At 37.6% G+C, this 21,749-nt stretch overlaps 1 protein-coding gene across 3 annotated transcripts; it reads right to left on the bottom strand.

Moving 5' to 3' along the window:
- Position 1: 1 nt before the first annotated feature.
- LOC131304587 (uncharacterized) lies at positions 2-21,112 on the bottom strand. Of its 3 annotated transcripts, none has more exons than XM_058331878.1 (27): positions 20,699-21,112; positions 20,358-20,423; positions 19,829-19,915; positions 19,340-19,396; positions 19,151-19,215; positions 18,871-19,040; positions 18,551-18,612; positions 18,303-18,386; positions 15,797-15,956; positions 15,146-15,261; positions 14,648-14,776; positions 14,221-14,292; positions 13,933-14,028; positions 13,045-13,122; positions 12,071-12,199; positions 11,264-11,440; positions 10,385-10,588; positions 10,164-10,277; positions 9,811-10,061; positions 7,741-7,786; positions 7,411-7,659; positions 5,321-5,551; positions 4,741-4,832; positions 2,098-2,326; positions 1,458-1,814; positions 778-851; positions 2-660 (listed from the first exon to the last, which is right to left on the bottom strand). In XM_058331878.1, the coding sequence occupies exons 1-27, from the start codon at positions 20,807-20,809 to the stop codon at positions 555-557; spliced, it is 3,612 nt and encodes a 1,203-aa protein (XP_058187861.1). In that variant the 5' UTR covers positions 20,810-21,112; the 3' UTR covers positions 2-554. The 3 variants fall into 3 exon arrangements, with proteins under 3 accessions (XP_058187861.1, XP_058187876.1, XP_058187869.1); XM_058331886.1 differs by having other exon boundaries at positions 554-680; XM_058331893.1 differs by lacking the exons at positions 11,264-11,440; positions 12,071-12,199 and having other exon boundaries at positions 20,699-21,047.
- Between the last annotated feature and the right edge of the window lie 637 nt (positions 21,113-21,749).

Genomic DNA, 21,749 nt, shown 5'->3' with positions numbered 1-21,749 from the left:
GTTAAAAGAAAAACCTCAAAATTCTTCTCCACTTCTTTACTCAAACTTGTATTATTAAGCTTAAATACATTTTTACTAAATCAAAGAAGGCTCTACTCTTTAATTCAAATTTCAATCACTAAACATTTGCAAAGTACTTGCCTCACTACAAGAACATGAAGAAAGATGAAGACGTACGTTGTACGATATATGGCAATCAGCCCAAGACAATTAGGGTAATGGGGCTTCCACAAAGCTGTGACTCTAAAACTCATTAGTCGTCAGGACAGGTGAGCACGGCCCACAGGCCCTACACCCATGCTGTTGGATTACCTTGGTAAAATTATGAATTAATACCACAGTAAAACCACAAAGGGAGAATGGAATAGGAGAACTGGAAAGCTGCCGCCGCCAAGCAACTACTAAAGTTGGTCGTGAGAATAATCCAGATGCTAAGCTACAAAAGCTCCTGCCTATGAAAACCTCGTCCTGCGCCAAAACTTGATCTGGAAAACGTAAAACTGGTTGTAAGCCCAAAATTACCTCGTAAGTCCATATGAGTATGCAGAAGGTCTTCAGTAAGTCTTCTTTCTGATCACTGGCTTTCTAACTTCTTTCCTTCCATTTGCATTGGAACTTGAGACGTACACTCCCATTGTTGCTTGGTACAAGTCTTTTAACCTAAAATAGAGAGTTACATTCTAACAGAAAATTAAAATGTGTCTTGTCTCGGAAGGGTAGTAACGGGAATTATCATCAATGGACGAGGAGAAGGAAAAAAAAAAAAGCATTCCCAACCTTGGCATACAGATAAAAAGAGCAATCACTGAAACTCCAGCGATAAGAGGATATACCGGAGCTGTTGTCAGTTCCTGCACGCCACCAAAAAGAGAGAAAATATTTTACCTTATAGGTGATAGAAGTATAGTATCATAGTGGCACCAAGTAAATGGAACAAAGATAATTGAGTAGAAGTATAGTATCATAGTGGCACCAAGTAAATGGAACAAAGATAATTGAGTTGAGACGATCATAATTTGATTTCTCATTGGCAGAAAACAGACTACTTGGAAATAGAAGTAGTTCTACAAGAGACATGAATGTCACCAGACCAGAAAAGCCATTTAGCTGTCAAAACTGATACTAGCACAAGAAAAAAATAAACCATCCCGCAGGCAAGTGGCTTAAGGCACGTCAGCGGGATGGAGAGCTTCTGTGGGAAACAAATGTTAGACGTGATCAGTTGAGTGGGATTTTAAATTAGATCATGTTGTTCCTTCCAACATCAACTTCCAGTTCTTGGTCGTTAAGAATTATGGGCATTTCAGATGTTTTGTAGGGTGTTACCCCAATAATAATCAGTGCTGTTGGAATTGTGATTCTAATGTATTCTAAAAATGCACGATTAGAACTCCAAAAGGTTATCTAAAACTTCTTGCATGACATGGTTAAAAGTAACCCGCCTGACATGTACAAACCTGTTTGTGGAAATCCTCTTCGACTCTATATCTAATTGGGCCAACGTGAATTTGAGTATGTTTCTCCAAATCAACCTCGATAACATCAGATTCAAATTTATGGGTGGCTGATGGGAGAGCAGATCTTAGCTGCAGAAGGTGCTTAGCCCTCGGCAAGTCCTTCACCTGGAAGAAATTTGAAAGTGGCAATGGGAAGACGGATTCAATCTTGGATGGATCATTAGCTGATTTTATTTCCACCCGAAGATGTGAATGTAGCTCATCAATCCTCTTCCCCTCAACGTGGCCGCTAAGAATGGTCAATTCTGGCTGCTCAAATACCAGAAAATCCAACCCCTTGATATCATCAGATCCAACCTACATAGACAAATCAGAAACCCCAAATCAAAACATACCAAAAAGTTTGTGGAAATCCAATGAAAGACAGTGCTTAGATGAGGTGAAATCCCCAGGGAAATCTTTTCTGTTTGCATTAAGCATATAATGATCACGTAGACTATACACAGACACACAGTCAGCTTCTTCAGGTAATTAGCTGGCAACCTTAAGGGAAAAGGGAGAACAAAATCTTACACTGGGTTCTGAATTCTCGGACTCAAATTTGAATGGCAAAACCAAGCTTCAGTAGTGATGAACTAACCTTGACAGAAACAGATTCTGGAGATGTGCGTTCAATTCTAGTGCTTTTGAGGTCACCCTTTTCCGCTACTTTTACGATATAGGTTGTATCTGGATGGAGTCCTCTCAGACGATAATTCCCTGATGAATCGGTTACTGTCTCCTCGTAAAAACCTTTTGACTCCGAGCGGGCTTCCACTGAAACACCTTCTTTTGGCTGGCCAGACAAGAGAGTAACCATGCCCATAGCGCTGCAAAGAAGTTAAGACCATCTAAGTGTCTCATGTATCCAGAAGAAATTCTGAAGAAGTCTGGGCTACACCAACTTCTCAGTGCATATTCTCAGTAAAAGAGAGTGAAAGAATCTTTGATCAAGCATATTTTCAGTGCTCAAGATCAACAAAACTCGAGGACCAACTTTCTCCCAGAAAAGGTAATTATTGCAGCAAGTTGAGATCAGACTTCAGAAAAGATCACGTTGACCAATCTCTTTAACTTCATAAGCATAGTTGTCAGAATCGTACGATTCACGATTCGTATTGTACGATTCGATACGATTCGGTGGGTAATCGATACGAATAGGCTGCCGAATCGGAAATAGCTGAGAATCGTAAGTGAATCGGTGATTTACGATTCGTATCGTACCATTCGATACGATTCAGTGGGTAATCGATACGAATAGGCTACCGAATCAGAAATAGCTGAGAATCGTAAGTGAATCAGTGAATCGTTCGATTCACTTAAAATTTCTGAAATTCATTTTTTACTCTTGTTTTGCTTCTTTTGTTGTTTGAAAAGGGTTCAAATATTTTTTTAAGGTCTAGTATTGTTATATGTCATCTTTTGTCTATGTTATAGGGATAGATAATAAGAAAAAGAGATTTATTACGAGAGTGAATCGAAATGAGGAAGATAAATGGAATATAACAACCCTATAGACCTTCTAAGGGTTTGTTTTGTACTTATAACTCTTTCGTACAAAAAGAACCATAAGTAGGCTTTATGAATCATCATCTCTTGGTAGTTGCGATAGAAGCAACTTACCTAATATTCCACGTTATTATCAAATCATCATTTAGAAGAAAGTATTTATTGATTTAGGCCTAAATCTTTATTTGTAGTATATATTGTTGTTACCCTTATCAATAAGCATAGGTTTCTATGCATTATAGAAGTCATGACTGAATCAGAGCGATTCACGATTCGATACGATTCACGATTCGAAAAATGACCATTTCGATCCTCGATTCTATTCATGATTTGACAACTATGTTCATAAGCATTACCAGGATTCTCTACAATATTTTCCTTTCATTAGGACTTGAGGAAACTTAAGTGACAAAGGGCTGGAGTATGAGGTACTACGATAGGTAGGATGAAGTTTAGAAGATATCATGCTGGTTAGGGGTCTATGAAACTCATACATGGGAATTATGCAGGTGGGGCAAAAAACAGTTCCCAACAGATGAATTAAAATTTTTGCCTCATTAACTTAAAGAAAGTTGAATATTTGGAAGTGCCCAACTCGAATACTGGAAAGAGCTATTCTCTGCATCCCCTCCGTTTCCTCTCTTTCCTTTACTTCTCCTATCAAACATCTTTGTCTCTAGTTTATTCTTTTTCTACCCTTACCTATTATAGTTCCCTTCTCTTGTCATGTCCTATCTTTTCTCCATGATAACTTTCATCCTGCATACTTCATCTCTTCAACGTCTATCTCATACACTAAACGAGCTGTTATTTACCCATCTCGTGTTCAAAGAAATCCTCACCCAATCCAAGGTTCAACATAGCAATTGACATGGGAAAGCATATAAATGACAAATCCTCATTCATATCAAGCGTGACCAAATGATAAATGCATATCGGAAGTCAACTAAAGCCAGAATGGAAAAGCATGCGATAGTTTCCTTCTGCTTGTTCAAAATTATCAAGTCATTTCCCAACAGTTGAAGCTTTTGAAACCATTGGTAGTCCAACTTGGTCAGATCTGAATCCAGGAAGTTCCGGGATCAATTTTCAAAACCTGCCTTTGTTACCCTGTATTGCTTCTTATTGTGCACTTTACAAGCTTGGTACACCATGTTCAGTTCGGTTTTTCCGCCTCTCTACGTGCCATGTGTGAGACAGGATAGCAGAGAATGTTAGATAGCTTGATACACATGTTAGTCCTTGTCCTAACAGCCTAAGCTTTTAAGACACTTAGTGCTCTAACACATGCTGATCAGTGAAGAGTATAACTGAAATATACTCTTCTACATGACGAAACAGTGTTTGATGTGAACAACGAGGAGGTGTATAAGCGATTGCCTTTCTAAACTAAGCAAAGACTAATCACTCACACAGTGAGATATACACATTAAAAAGATAAACTAAAACTGAGTTAAACACTGTCAACAATCCTCTTTGAGTCCAACGGTAGATATGTAACACCAAAGTTCAGATACAGCTAATCCTAAAAACAACTTAGAGAGACAGAGAAAAGTTTACAAATTAGTGTCATGGTTGATGTACAAAGTATTTTGAAATTAGAGCAAACTTACGGTGACCCGATCCCATAAAACTTCAACATGATTTCAGAACATATAAGTCCGACCTCTAGTAAAAAACATAGCCGATCAAATAAAAATTACAACTGCAAGTTTGACAGAGACTATGGAAATACCTGTAAGCAACACGTGTGGCCTGAAAGATGATTTCCTTAGCCTCCCCAGAACCAAGATCAATTGCTTGTGCTGGAGGTGAGAAAGCATATTCCTACAAGAAAAAAATTACTTCTTGGCTGACGTAGTTAAATAATTCTTCTTTGGCATACACCATGAATAAAAGTTAGCTTTCAACTGGCTTTTCAAGGGAGTCCATGGCAAGGAGAAGTTGCCAGCATCTTTACATCCTTAAATCAAGAAAAAGCATAGGAATACTGATTCTGAAAATCCCAAAAATAACAATGATTCATGTTTAGGCAACATGAAATTAATTCATGATGGGAACTGATTCAAAAGCTGGTGTTAAGTGTTGGATTCTGCTGAATTGGCAAAAACGTTAATGCTACAGAATCAAAAAGTTCAACCCCCCAAGAGTTCAAATGTAGTCATTACTTAATCTAAATTTATGGATATTCAAGTGACTAAAATCCAGAACTGCACTTATTTGATGGAGAAACAAGGATATGAAAATCACGGGAAAAAGGACGACAGATAATAAAGAACTTCCACATGATGTAACTGCTGAATCCCACTAAGTACCTTTAGGAGAGGACGGAGATAGAAACTCCCAGGAAATAAGTTATCAAATAGGAAAATTCCACCAGCCGCAGTTATTGAGTTGTTCCTATAACCATCTTCACCGCTCAATGACAACAGGACGGAAGGAAAAGGTTCTTTCACGTCTTCTTTAGAGTATATGTGTACAGAAATTTGACCAAGCTTCTGGCACGAAAAGGAGTGAGGCCCAACAGGTTTTACATAATAGCCAGGCTGCAACAAGTAAGAGAATATAAGGCAGTTTCCACGAACAGCAAAGGAAAACCACATAACCATAAATCTGATGAAATTCTGCCACTGGAGATTCCAAACGTTATAGTTGCTAAGCGTAAAAATGCTACAAATATCATCAAGAAAGCAGCTCGTAAAGTGTAGATATATAAACCATGCACATCGATATGAAGGCATCAGCCTACAAACCTACTGCTTAAGCCTTAACAAAGACAGGCAAGGCAGCTGACCACTTTCTTGGTGATTAAGAACCAATGGGGAAGAAAGAAGAAGGATAAGACAAGGAGGAGGGAATGGCGAAGAAAGAACCAGTGGGGGAATAGGGATGGGGGAGCGGCCATTGAGAATCTAGAGTCTTTGACAAGACTTGTGATTCTTGAGTTGCAATTATGCCGAGCAACTCTGGAGTTGCACAATGAAAGCAAGGCTCCAATTCGTGAAAGCTCTGGCCTAGCACATGTTTATATAGAGGCTTGTTCCGAAGAAGATTATATTTTTAAATAAAATTAAATCCCAGAAGTAAATTAACTTTTATATTGTCCTTCGCCTAGTATATGTTTGCCAAGGCCTCCTCCTCCTTGATCCAGCCGGGGAGCAAGGAGAGGAGGCCTTAGCATTTATTTTAGGCAAATGAACAGGAACAAATCAAATGTTTAATCGAAATGTCAAGTGGTTTCATAATTCTACCTTCTACTACATGTTTTCATTTATTTACTCCCTCCGTCCCAAAATAAATGACCGGTCCCCAAAACGAGAACTTCTAATTTATGAAAAAAGTTCGAATTTTTTTCTTGTTGAAAATGTATTATTTTTAAGTTCTCGTTTTGCGGGCCGGACATTTATTTTGGGACGGAGGTAGTATTTTTTTATGGAACAAGTCCATCTGCATCTGTATGTACGTACGCTCGGTACAATTTGTCCGAGGGTTTTGGTATAATTGGAAATCAAGAAATCTGAGTACTACTTGACAAATATTCCTTCCCTTCGCTTCTTTGATTATTTTTTTCTTTCTCATTGGTTCTTCATCACATGGGCAAGGAAATTAAGTTAATCAGGCATTAAAGAGGAGAAATTTTAAGACTATATTGTAATAGATGTTCAAATGGTAATGGTTGAGGCTAATTATGGGATGAATTTCAAACTGCAGGTACACAAGTGGGGATTCAATCGTGGTGTATTGACATTAGCAAAAACTTCATCACATAATGTGTTAGAATATTGTTAGTCTTGATCATTGTCCCACATTGGTTAGCTAAGCCCTATAATGATTTTTTTTTTGGTAAATAGCCCTGTAATGAGTTATCGTTTAATATACAAAGATTATGTGTGGAAGGGACCTTAGGGTTAATTAACACCCTATATACTTCGATTACATAAGGTAACGATGACGAAGAGGATTCTTACATATCCGGTATCCCCATATTTCGTCCCCAAAACAAGGCAATTATTACAGAAGTTACATGCAAGTCATGCACATATGCAGTAGACAACGGGCATTTCTGAGGACTGTGGTAGCCTGGTAGGGCTGTCACCTTGGCTCACCATGGCAGGTTAATATTTTCAAACCTTACATACTGCTCTGAACTTCACTTGCTAAATAACGGATATGCTAAGGTTCTAAACAGCACATAATCCATGCAAGTAAATTCATCTTTTTCGTGACAAAGCAGGATTAAAAATGAATAACATCGTGACTGATGAGCACTTCCAATGCGAGTTAGTTTTCACTAACCTTAGTTAGAAGTTACACCTTCATAGTTCATAACAAAGTAAATGAGAATGTTTGTACAAGAATACGCATTACTGTGCCATGACTATATTCCCTCTTACACTTTACATACCTTTGAAGCCTCAATGCTGTAACTTATATCGTCATAGAGAGGTCCTCCAATATAGAAACCTTCTGTTCCTGTCACAGTTTCAAGAGCTACATCACCTTTCTTAAGTGGGACATAGCGGCTGTCCCCTGCAGCAATAACTCTCACATAAACACCAGAAAGGGGTGGAGAAACTGATCCTTTGATGTACATCCCAGGTCGACCGGAAAATATGGGAACTGAAGCTTGGCAACCATCTTGTATCACTGACACCTTGGGAACAAAGAAAAAAGATTTTAAAATTTATGTTCAATAAGCATAAGGCCGATTTTGGAAGTGAATAGTTGCACTTACAACATGTTGTCTAGGATAAAACAAGATTTGTTTCTGAGCCTTTTCCCTGAAACACCATTATAAAAGAGGGTAAGAGCATACAAGGAGCATTAATAGCACTAGCATAGGAGATGAGTATGAACCAAGGCCAAGTATCTTAGGAATGATTGACTGAAAAATAAAATCATTTACTATTACAATCAAAATACAAAAAAGCAAGAAGACAATGGCTACATGAATAGATCAGCTGAATTCATGAAGCAAAATTGCTGGGATTTCTGAGCAAGATAAGCCAAGTCATTGTGGTTTGTTGGGTTTCCAAGCTGGAACTCTTCCAGTTAGAAACTTGGGGATTCTGGTCATATCTACAAAGCTCTCAGCTTCTGATTGCTCTCCTCTTATTGGAAGATTGCCCAAGATTGCTAACTGGGCAAATAGAACTCTCTCACCTGCTGGTAGACTGCAAATCATTGGCTCCTTCTTGTTCAGTATGCAGATTTTTTGGACTATGCACTTCATCTTTCCTAAATCAGTCATCATATTGAGTACCTTTTCAGGGATATCAGTCATCATATTGAGTACCTTCTCAGGGATATCAGTCATCATATTGAGTACCTTCTGAGGGATTTTCTCTGGTCAGGCACTGAGAAATATGGGCACTTTCATAAGGTTACTCTAGATGTAATTTGTGGGCCCAAAAAGGGGGTGGCCTAGGTCTTAGAACAATTTTAGACTGGAACAATGCACATATGCTCAGGCATTTATGGGCCATTGTGTCTAGGAAAAATTCATTATAGCCAAAACGGAGCTATAAATATGTAATGAATAATCGATGTCTCTGGACACTGAGTCTTCCTTCTTGCTCCTGGACTAGGAGAAAACTTTTCCAGCTTAGAGACACAGCAAAGGCCTTCAGCAAATGTGTTATTGGTGATGGCTCTTCTAAACTTTTTTTGGCATGACAACTGGCACCCTGTTGGGCCCTTGCTGACACATTATCGTACTCAATTTGCAGTAAATTCTGGTAGTTCCATGGACGCTAAGGACTCATGTATTGCCTGCAATAATGTTTGGACTTGGCCTTTCCTCTCCCTCCCTGCTCCTCCATTTCAGCCCAAATTCGATACTACTGACTCAGTAACACGGTTCATTTCTCCTACCTCAGAGTACCAAGTTTCCTGCACTTGGAGTGCAATTCGGATTCAGCACCCCCTGGTTACTTGGCACAAGTTAGTATGGCATTCTAAGTTCATCCCAAGGCATAGCTTTATTCTATGGATTGGTTATTGGGGACAAACATAGGATAAACCCACTTGTTCTGGAATGTGTGTTCTCTGCCCAAGTTTGGTCCTGTATCTCTAAGCTTTGCTGCACTCCTATGGGTCCTAATCTCTGGCCTCAAAAGATCACCTGGTTCTATAGCAAGTTCATCGGGAAGTCTTTCCCTGATACTCTCAGGAAGTCTGTTTTTGCTGCTACAGTTTATTTCCTTTGGCAAGAGAGGAATCATTGTATAGTCAAAGGGCATTCAGAGATCTCCCTTCTATCTTATTGATCAGATTAAGTTCAAAGTTAGAATTAAGGCTACCCAGAGTAGAAGTGTAAAGATTTCAGATGTTTCTTGTCTGCTTTGTAAAAGTTGGATCATTTCTTCACATATTCTTTCTTATTCCTTAGGAGCTATTCATTGTTTGTAAATCTGTTTTTCTGCTCAGGTTAAATTTTTGTAATTAGAGGGTCTCCCTGTTGATTTTGTTCTTTCGGAATAAAGCTCCTAGTTACCATAAAAAACTGATTATCTTAAAACTCTTTTTGAAACCTACTAAATTATTAGCACAAAACAGTGTAAACAAAGTTTATGTGGCACAAACAAGATACCGATGCCACTAATGAACAACATCATGTTAAAAGGATTATTGGGGTGCAGAAAATGAATCTGCATACTTAAATATAATCTAGTTGGATTTCTTGCGATAGAGAACAAAAGATCCCCCCAATTACGCAAGTAATACATCTTTCTAATCATTAGGCAAAAGATTACTGAGGGTAAGAAAGAAAAGTTATCCACCGACATAACTATGATATATGTACCTTGAGTCCTGAGGAGCGAAAGTAAGTTTTTCTCCAGGATTAGCCCAAACTGAATACTCAAATACAGCAGCACTAGCTTTATCATTTTCAGCAGGTACAAGTCTGGCAGAAGTACCATTCAGAAGAGTACCCTCACTATCTAGTATGCCCACCAGAATATTTTCAGGTAATTCATCCACACCACTAAGCGAGCTTGAATCAACATGGATTTGCCCTGTGAGGAGGTACCTCTCTCCTTTTAAATGGATAGGCTGCAGCAAGATGAAGAGCGGTAAGAGGACAAGCTCAAGATACAGAAGTTCTATGAGTAGTGATACTAATATCAAGGGAACAAAACTAAAATAGGAACGTACCAATGGGTTTGACGTGTCAATTTTTGTAGATGAGCTTCCAAAGAAAATGCATGAGTTAACAAACTGAAGTTCATGCACTCCAGGAGATTCCACACATATTTGCTGGGAACCTCTCTGCAGTCCATGGGAAGAATAGAAGCCAAAAGTAAGTTCCTCAAAAGAGTTAGAGCAGCTCTATTATCTGCAGCTGCAAAAATGAGTTTTTAAAAGACTGAGATAACCTTAATGTTCAGATTCACAGTAGAACCATCAGGTTGAGTCATGTAGGCATCTACATTATGGGTAGAAATTGCATTCACCCAGTAACCCTTCTGCACAAAAGTAATCCCTTTTACATCGTCTGTGGCAACATCTATATCGATAAAACGCTGCTCCCAGCACCACTTGTCTTCTCCTAACTCTTTTCCAGGATAAGTGTGCTTCACCTAAAAAGACAAAGAACAAACATACACACAAGTTTCATAAACACAAATAAAGCCACAAAATCAGTGATGAAAAAACTTGCAACAAACTGAAAGGAGATCAATTGAGACAGTTAATAAGACTAAGAGAGAAATCCTCAAAACAACTAACTACATTGACTACTTGGAACAGTTACAGGAGATTGGAAATGACAAACTGAGGACAGCTCTAATCTGCTTCTATACATATACAAGTTGGTCAATACATATGAAACAGCCAAAGAGATTTGCGTGAAAATGGAATTTCATTTTCAATTAAAATTAAAGATTAAAATACTTACACCTTTGAACATTTCTAACCCAAAAGGCAATATAATAATCTACATCCAGTTGGCAAGTGTCTGAAATGCCAACAGTCAATGAAAGGTGACACAAAGAACATAGCTTTTGACTCAAATGGGTAGTGAAAGACACCAATCGGGTACATTTTACATAGGTTGCAAAGAAAAAGATTGAGTGCGAAGCAAGTAAAGCAATGTATTCCATGGTGCTAAGTCAAAACTGCTCAGATACAAGAAGGAAGAGAAAATGTAAACAGTAAATTCTGCAAGAATACCCTTCCATCTGTCATAATACCAATTGAAACAATCAGGACCATGCCATAAATTTAAAATACAAAAGAGCAGACAAGCACAGTACCTCAAGCCTGTATTTGCCAGGCAAAACATTGGTAAACAAAAACGCACTACTCTCATCAGTCAAATAAACTGGCTCTCTCTCTTCTCTACTTCTGCCACCCAACCATACAAGTGTTACAGAAACAGACGAGCCACATTTCTCCTTGCACAATACTTCCCCAAGAACATTCACCTGTGCCTAAAGTTCCAGAAGAATAAAGTAAGATTATTACGACACTTCTTTTTTTTTTTGAAGAGAATTATTATGAAGCATACTGTGTACAGCTATTACTAATTGAACTACAGCTATTACTAATTGAACTCCAATTCCAACCAACAGATTTGAAATAATACTTAAAATTTAAACACTATAACATAACCGTTACGTCTTCTCATAGTAACAGACTAAGATCTAGCCACATAATGAGAAAACCTGGTTTGAAGCAATTAATTCAAGAGAAATCCTTCGCAAGTTATATCATCTGAGTTAACAAACAACTTGATATTTATTCCCTTAAAAATTGATTTGGCTTTTCCATGCTAGAATGATATGATGAGACTCTGGGATTGCTAAAGATTAAACTATGCACTGTGGGAAGTGCTTGATGAAATCTCCTATAATCTGAGGGTAAAAGAGATAAAAATTTCATCATCAAAATACTAAAGGCAGCCTGAACCTTTCTAGCTCAATGAAAACCACCTGATAAAACTCAACATTCAGAACAGGACTGTTCACCAAATCTCCTATAATCTGAGGGTAAAAGAGATAAAAATTTCATCATCAAAATACAAAAGGCAGCCTGAACCTTTCTAGTTCAATGAAAACCACCTGATAAAACTCAACATTCAGAACAGGACTGTTCACCAAGACGTCAACATGACGTGGCAAAAACAGAAGTTCAGGTGCACTCTCAGGTTTGGCAGCCAAAGCAGACAAGCGATATTCACCAGGTGGAACCTGAAAATATGCAATCAAACATGAAGATATATAGTTTAGTCATTAAAGCAAAGGCTAACCCTCACAACTTAAAATGAGAGAATAAATCCATGCATGACAGCAGACAATGCTTAAAACTGTACAACAGTACCAACACTCTAATTTTCTTCGTGATCGAAGTGATTATAACACCATTCTAAAACCTCCTAGAGCTTGTCAAAAACGATGGCTAATATGGATTAAAAATCTACGTTTACACTCACATAAAAGTAGAGAAACTATCTCGCAATGTGCTTTTGCTTCTGCTTAACCATTTCAACATTTTACAATTACAAGCATTCATACCAAATCTAATAAGTTCCTAGAAAGAATTGTGATTGAAATAAAGATTATGAAGTTGATGTAAAAGAAGAAAACATAACTAGTAAGAATGTGCATGCTTCTATTTGGATGAGTTAGTCAGCTACCAACCCATTAACACTAAAAAATAACGCAACTTATTGAGGACAATGCAACTAATTAAGGAGAAGATCTCATAGCATTAAGTCTACAAAAGGCTCCTCCGTGTTATTCTCAAATTCTGCCAATGACATGCCTCAAAGTATTGCAAACTGTCCAAGAAGATTATAAGCTAGATTTTTTTACATAAATACATTAGATATGAACAAACATCACATTGGGTTTAAGCAAGTTCACTGATATAATTGTAACGAGAGATTAAACCGTGGCATTGCATTTTGTGATTAACGTACAAACAAACAAACTGAAGTCAATAAACACGCTTTCTTTAAATGATCATATAATAGTAGAAGTAGGGCCAGAAACAGAAGACTATGCAAAATAGATGGAGATTTGTGCCAACATACCTCAAAGCAGATATTACCACTCTCATCAGTCTGCTTAACATGAGGCTTAACGTTCTCTGGTCCATGAGTCAAGGCTACCTAGCATCCACAGATAGCCAAGAAGTAGGAGAAAATAAATGACAAAGCTAAGCTAATTAAGTTACATATCTGTCGTAAATTTTGATAGATTAAAGACCCATACAAATCTCTAAATATGGTTTTTGTTTCTAGCAAGTGGAAAATACAAGGCAAAAAAAACCTCAAAACTAAACACTAGCAAGAAAAATATTGGGAACAGAGAGAAATAAAAAAGGCTCTGACACATCATCAAATTCTTGCCTGGTTCCAAGCTCACCCAACAACTTGAGTGTTGAGACACAAGACACGGAGGAATACAACGACATAAGAATCTAAAGAGATCTACAGCTGCGACCATTACATCACAACCATTACCCACAAGACCACATAATCTTTACAACCCAAGTCACTATAACCCCCCAGATCACCCAATGAAAACCAAAACGCCCAAATCATTATCCTAGGTCATGGACCCACGCAATGCCTTCAACAGAACATCCATTAGCATAACCTTCTGCCACCAAATCTACCTCAAACACTATGTCCCTGACCACTAAACTTTTAACAGCTCACACAAAGGATTTACTGTTGCTACCACCAACAGTAATCGGTAACTCCATCAAATCTATCTCTATCATGATAATTCCGTAATAGTTCTGACGGCAATTACTATCACAATTCACAACACCCTTTGGCCTTTTTCAAATTGCCAGATAACTACAAAAAATGATTATACAGATATAGAAAATTAGAAGTAAAAGACAGCATACATCCATTTTCACATATTTCAGTGCATGAATTGGAAAACAGCACGAAAGAATTGAAAGTTACCTTTGCTTTGTAGCCCAAACTAACCATCTGAACAACGCCACAGACATCATAGGAGACAGCTTTAATATCTACTACTGAAGCCATGTTGGGCAAAACCTAACCAATCAAGTGGAATTAGGAGAAACGACGTGCGTCATACCTCATAATGAAAAGGAGAACTGACACAAATTCTAGAAGCATCAACTGTCAAGTACATGTAAGAAAACTACTCTCTTTGCTGCCTCCAAGAATAGGTAACCTTATGACAGGTTTAAATGCAACAGTAAAATTAGTTTCGATAAACTGTACCATGAAGTCCTTCAGTTTGTCAAACTTGTAATGCTCCTTCTTTGCTTCTATCGTGTAACGACTAGAGGTAACCTGCACAATTTCAATATGCCAGTCAAAAACGAAATTTCAGAAGACAATTTTTTAAACGAATGCTACATGACATTCTATAATAAACCATCTTTATCAGAATCATAAGGAACCAAAAAGGTGAGCATATTCTCATTATTAACTGAGCAGGAAATCAACTCAAAAGACGAAGAACCAACAAACCAATCATCACATAAAAATGGCAATCTAGTGTTGAATCAATAAGCAAAATGTGTGTGTGTAGTGAGAGAGAGAGAGAGAGAGAGAGAGAGAGAGAGAGAGAGAGAGAGAGAGAGAAATGGGATGGGCGCAGAGGGAGAACAGCCAACTCGGTTACCATGAGCACTCATCAAATTACCTGGTCAAGCTTGTAATATCCCTCTTTGTCAGTTATACACCTTTCATGACCATCAACTATAATTCTCACACCATCCACACCGAAACCATTCCCATCCACTACACGACCCCCAACAGAAAATCCAGTGACCTACACCAATTAGAAGCATTGCAACTAAATCAAGTCAAAGGAGAAAATAAAAACCATTGAAGTAATAGAGAGATGTGGTTCACAAACCATATTAACATGAGATTAAGTCTATTATGAGACTCTAAAAAAGATCACAAGAAATACATTTATTGTGACATTGCTCACAAGGAACGATAAGTACTTGCCAAGTGCATACCGTAGCAGAAGTGGAGCACTACTGCATAGTTGGCTATAATGGTACAAATTTTTGGTTCTGTATGGCTATTATATCAAGAAGAGAAAGATCCAAAGGAACAAAGCCACTAGCATCAGAAGGGTGGTCGACAGATACATACTAGCTTTGACAAAGTAAGCATGCCAACATCAGACCTGAAACTTTGGAAGAACTGTTGCATGATCATGCTCAACAGACACTGACATCGAGGGAGGTGAAACATCAAAAACGGTATTCTCACCCTTGTAGTATGGTATAAGCTCATAAACCCCTGTAATATTTTCAGAAACCAAAAGCAGTGTATCCAAGTAAGAAGCCATTCATTTTCTAAAGAACCAAAAAAAATAACTTGCTCATGCTGTCATGCATCTAAGCAAGGCAATAAGTTCAAAATAATTAATCTCACTTACAAAGAATGAACTGCTGTATAATTCCAAAAATGACAAATGGAAGCACACTTTCCATTTATATTCCTCATAAGAGGTTCTGTCAAATCCAACATAATTTTCTGGCGCAAAAAATGTTTTAATGCAAAGCGCCTATTTTTTGTCATCTCAAAAATTTACAGTTCAAAAACTAAGGCTGAGGCCAAAGAAAAATAGTCTTTCAGAAAATCTTGGGAAAAAGGTCTTAGTCTTAAGGCCGCTTTCAATATTAGACAGAAGATTTTTACATCCAGGCGCAAGCTATGTAGAATCTCCATAGAAGATACGAATAAGCAAAAGCAGGATATCAAGGAGCAGTCAAAAGTAAGAATTTCCAAGAATAGAATGAAAAGTATCAATAAGTAAGAAAATAAATATTACCACAGGGTACTGACTTAAACGTAAACATTCCCTCTTCGTCAGACACAGCATGACAGAGAGGTTTTCTTTGTCCAGGGGCATTGCCAGGGCCCTGGGGACACTCCAAACTGGAGACATCACTCGAGTATAAATAAATGTGAACTCCCAAGATGGGATTTCCCTATCAAAGAAAAAGAAAAACTTTAACAAACTTCAATCCATATGTAAGTTTGCACATGTGTAACAGAAGTAGAATTCGAAATTATCAGTCGAAAGACTTCACCAAAGTCCAAAGATATCTACAGGTCTCTGATCTCCAAACTGTTATCTACACCTAGAACAAAAATGGCAGTTGGGACGACCAGACTCATGTTTTAAAAATTAAAAATACTAAAACATGAGTCTGGTCTTATGAGATCCAACATTAAAATATACATGCAAAGTGAAGATTTTCATAAAAGTATTAGGGAGGACCGACTCACCAACATTAATAAGGGATAAATTAGAGCCCCCTAGGATATTTATCAAGGTTTATGAGGACAAGTATGATAAGGCCACCAATGCTAATAGAGGAAATTGACCTTATCAATCAACAAAAGTAGTGATAAAATTTTAAAAAAAAATATTGGAACGCAATATTTGCATTAAAATTAAACTTACAAAAGTCTATTAACATACTTCCTTCGTCACAAAATTTTGGTCCATCTTTCCATTTTTAGATATCCCAACATACTTGTCCATTTTGACTAGTCAATGAGGAAAAATTGGTACATTTTCCTTTTAGCCCTTTCACCCATATTCAAAATTCCATCACAGATGTAGAGGGAAATTTTCCTTGAAGTTCAAAAAAGTACATCATTGTACTTTAAAAGGAAGGGTAATTTCGGAAAGTCATATACAATGTAGAGTAACGATGGTGTTCCCTTAAAATGGAGGACTACCAAAGAGGGACTATATATTTTGGGAAGAAGGGAGTAACATTTTGTACAGCATGTAGTGTGGCACTGCCTCATTGGTTGTTGTAAAATAGTGTCTTATTTAATTACTAGTGAAACAGTACCACATAAATATATTGTTCACATTGTTGTGCAAAATATTGCCTTCATAGCGTATAACCAAACCAAACTTAGCCTTGAGCATTAATAGCATATCTCGTTAGATTATTATATGTTGCCTAGTATTGAGCACGTGCTTCCCAACCGAGCATTAATAGCATATCTCGTTAGATTATTATATGTTGGCTAGTATTGAGCACGTGCAAAGCACGTGCCGACGCTAGTAACCATAAAACATGGGAGAAGCAGAAAGAAGGTGAAGCCAACTGCATGTAAGCAGTTAATCAAAAAAGAGGTGGTTCAAATCAACCAGCTTTGCCAGCTTATGTGTGTACTCTTTAAACATGTGATTGCATACAAGAGACTATATTCCACCACAAAGGTCACATTATGCAAGATTGCAAAATAATCAAATGATAAAAATGGCTTTAGTTTTTGGTACATAACAACACGCTATTAGCTCGAGTTGTAAGAGGGGAGGGGGGAGGTGCAGGGGTGTTAGATAGAGTTGCATCTTTTGACACACCAGATAGGGAGGCCCTGGGTTCAAGTCCTAGTTGGGACATCGGCTGAAACACATGTACATGCTTATCAAGACTCCCCAGCTGAAACCCAGGAAAAGGCTTTTATTCGACCGACAACACGTAGGAATTAATGCATGCTGAAAATGGACTTTCTTTCTAAGCGAAGGGCAGGATAAATAATTATGCATCTATCTCAAGTTACTACTTTAAGCAATCTATCCCAGGTGTTGTGATGTCAAGTTTGTTCAATTCTCTAAGTAAATTGAAGGTAACACACATCATAACATGTCAATGTTCAGAACGAGAAGAAAGTCAACTTTTTGGAAGACGTTAGTATTAAACACATGGGACACCACCAGTACTTCTAAATGCAAAATAATAATAATAATAATACCCCACTCTTAAATTGTTGTACAAATTCATCTAGAAAATCATAAATAACATGACAATGCTGGAGCAGTCTGTAATTTATCAACTGAAGCGAAGTATCATGAGGTTCTAGAGGATTGCTGCATGCAGAATTACTAAGTAGATTTAGACTCCATGGAACTAATTACACACTCATGAAAAGAAGCATGAAGACACCCACCACAAAAGCCACATGACAACACACGGGCATGCAGACATAATACATAAACATTGATGGGGCAAATGGGAAACACTTTAGAAAAATTCTATTTACGAAGTTCAGTTGATAATATGCATTACTGTTTGTACATAAAATTCTAGTTATAAGAAACAAAACTATCAAACAAAAAGCTTCTAATCAAGTGGCATAGCACAAAAGATGCATCAACATTGAGCTCAAGGCTGAACTGAAATTTATTAACAACTTCCGATCCTTCAAATTACCAGCCAATAACTGAAGACAAACAAACGCACACCTGGTTTTTAAGGGAGTATTAAAAGTTGCTCACCATCCAGCAATTATTAGTGACAAAAAATTACCTGAGCAACTACAGATCCACGAATATCATAACCAGAGACAAAGAAAAGGTCCTCAACCAAACCATTTCCAAAACCGAGTTCCACCTGCAACAGTATGCTCATAGTGAAGAACATGTAAAACGAAGCTGCAGCTCCAGCCAATACATGAGCAGCATTTATGTATGTCGTTTGGTGGTGGGGGTACAGAACAATTTAAAAAATAGCAGAAAGGGTAATAGAAAATCTTTGAAATAAAACAAGCATCTAACCTCCATGGAACCTCTATGTTCTACATTCAAATCAGAACGTGAAGCACGTAGTTTGTACTTTCCTACACCCAAGAACAGGTAATGTGAACTTAGTGAACCTTTTTCCACAATAACACAACAGCAAAGACAACTGGAAGAAAAGAATAAGTTTGACCACTGGAAGAAAAGAATACTGTAACTTAATGGCAATGTCTTGCTAACCACTCTTTCCAGGAACTATGCAATAAAACTATTTAGAAATGGTCCAATGAGGTTTTCAGATGGTAAAGTTCTCAAATAAGTTTGAACATTTGTTGGGCAACTAACAACAGAACACAAACCTGGGATAATGTTAGTGAATGAGTAACTTCCTGTTGCGGATGTTAAAACAGATGATATAAGATCGCCTGTCGAATATAAAAGCTCAATGTTTACGTTTGATGGACCTCCATTTCTGTTTCGACAGCTCTCTCCACCAACAGCTCCCCCAACGTTTCCAGACACAGTGAACCTTGAAGAGTAATATCATAGGGCACTATAGGTAACCAAACATGCGCAGAAAGAATATTGCACATAATACAAATACTCAACAAGTTATGAACAGAAATCAACCGCATTTACCCAGTGAATCTGAAATTTATATCTTCATTGGCATTGCAACCAGTGTGATCAACAACAACAGGAACCTACAAAAGCATTTGGTTTTCCGCTTACATAGTTAGACCAAACACAATTACAAATGCAGCCGTACAAAGGATTGGAATCATTGAAGATGATAAAAATTATCTATTGACAACTGATATACTTAACTTGATCTGGATCCCATGACCATCCTTCCGGTCCCCTGATTTTAATTACAAAGGAACCCTGTAGATGAAAGCAGTAAATATGAGATCTAAATTGTACATGCTAAGCATGTCACGAAATATAGAGCCAAAACTATGTGATCAAGCAGTTCTCGCATGATACTAGTAGGTTTCAAAGTTAAGTATCAATAACCCTAATTATATCGAGCCTTGCTACGCAATCGATAGACTCTAAAAAATATCGGCTTAGGTTTACGCTTGTGCTTTACAAATAGATGAAGCTCGTCTTAGCAACTAGCAACATAACACCCCACCTAAGGTGGAGATCACCCAACTTAAGTCATCAACAGCTTGATATGAACCCTTCGAAGAATTTGCACTATTTTGCAGGGTTAACCAACCCAATGTTAGAATGAGGCTTGATAAATATGAGTTTATGTTTGACAAAACAAGCAACTACACGACATGTGCAACAGGAATTTGTTTTAAATACCTTGTCATAAACTGGAATGAAGTAGTAACCATTTGGAGCACACTGGGTTCTGTCCTTCACCAATCCATCCACCGTGCGAAGCTCAACCTATAATTTGACAATGGAGTACTTCAGATGCTTAGATAACAAAACTGATGTCTTGTAGGCATGCATTTCATACCATCAAAACCCTTATGCAAATAGAAATACCAATAGTACCAACGGCTATCATACTAGCACACACAAGTGTCTTGTATTGTACGGTTGAATTAACCTTCCATCTTGTGGGTTCATGGAAGGCAGGGGCATAGAACTGGTTTTAAGGACTTCCCAGATAGGCCTCGTACGAGTGAGGCTTAGAAAGAAACTATATAACTAAGTGCATGATTGAAGATTAAGACCCATTAGACTTTGGCATGGCGGAGGAAAAAGGAAAACATAAAAAGAAGATGAGGAAGAATACAAAAGGCGAGGATGAGAAAGAAAAAACTTGTATTAATGGCATATTGACACTAAAAGGTAACAGGCAACAAGTAACATGATAGAATACCGTGATATGAGAGTAATCCAATTTAGCATCAGTTGGCTTCCTTGATTTGATCAGAGACGAACTCGCCTGCAACACAGAAATTGACGCCTATATAAATTGCCATAGACCTAAAAAAAACTCTCTAAAAGCAAAGATTTAACAGCAAAAGTGACTGTTGAAACAGTTGACGGTCACCTATAGTTATCCATTCACCATTGATACTAATGAGAACAAGTCGTTATGTTAGTTACAGGATAACACACAATTAGGAAGAATTCAACACAATTTGAGCAATCGACGGCAACGACAGATTTAATTTCATAGGAAACCCTAGACTAGATAGCAAACAGAAACAGACTTACCTCAACAAATCCACCGCAGCCTTGAATCAAATCAGCAGTAGCGTGTGTAGTTGCAGTGATTATGAACAAGAAGAAGCTCGTAACCAAGTAATAGTAATTGTTGAACGCCATTGATCGTATGATGCTACTTAGCTAACTTCCTTCAGCAAGACAAGATGCTGCTGCTATCGCATCGCAGATCTTGCAATTACGTACTCCAGATTTCAGATCAGAAAATACTATTCCACTACTCGTAATACGATATACTACGACATGACTAGTGTTTCTCTTTCTTGGAGTTGGGCTTGGGGAACCGAGGGTTTATGGGTGTACCGGGTCTGTATTAAAACGTTGTCGTGTTGCCCTGGAGGTCCAACCCCGCTGGAAAGCGTTCATGCCTGATATGGCTACATCAAGAGGCCCACTGTTACCTTGGGCCCTTTAGATGCCGGAATCCTAGTTATGGGCCATTGCCCATTATATAGAGGGGCTGTGACACAGGTCACCCTCAGTTTTACACGAGTGAAAGTCGATTGGCACTTACCGATATTCAAACAGTAAGAATTTTTTTTACACAAATAACGAAAAATTTAGCAATTTGAAATAAAAGCTTCGAATCATGAAAATAATAAATTTATCAAACAAAAGCATCAAATACAACAAGAAACAAAATCCAAACTACTGAGACTAATGGGTAATGAGTACCAAACAACATAAATGAAGCCATATTATTTTTTTAACAAAAATATAAATTCAGGACAAGGTGTGACTTTAATCTAACATTTGTTTGCATATATATTCATCCTAACAATATCTAAGAATAACAGTGAACGGGAAAGTCTACAATACACACTCCTTAAAATAGTGTATCATATGCACCTATTTTAAGGTTCATTCATAACATTTTAGTGTGTTTCATAACTTTTGTTCTAGAATTCATAACCTTTCAACAGTACGATTCGTAACATTTTCATTATGATTCATAAATTTTGGGGTATCTCGTAACCTTTATACGATTCGTAACTTTTTAGCAATACGATTCGTAACATTGTCTCTATAATTCATAACATTT

The sequence above is a fragment of the Rhododendron vialii genome, chromosome 1a (genome assembly GCF_030253575.1).
Source record: "Rhododendron vialii isolate Sample 1 chromosome 1a, ASM3025357v1".
In the NCBI taxonomy this organism is placed as follows: domain Eukaryota; kingdom Viridiplantae; phylum Streptophyta; class Magnoliopsida; order Ericales; family Ericaceae; genus Rhododendron; species Rhododendron vialii.
The sequence above is the reverse complement of the archived record's forward strand: the minus strand, read 5'-3'. Positions and strand labels throughout refer to the sequence as shown.

Coding starts and splice junctions, on each gene's coding strand:
- LOC131304587 (XM_058331878.1), bottom strand. CDS start 20,809: ATGGCGTTCAACAATTACTATTACTTGGTTACGAGCTTCTTCTTGTTC. Junction 10,589..11,263: donor CTGGCAAATACAGGCTTGAG/GTACTGTGCTTG, acceptor TTGTCTTTTTAG/GTGAAGCACACTTATCCTGG. Junction 5,552..7,410: donor ACAGCATTGAGGCTTCAAAG/GTATGTAAAGTG, acceptor TACTTGTTGCAG/CCTGGCTATTATGTAAAACC.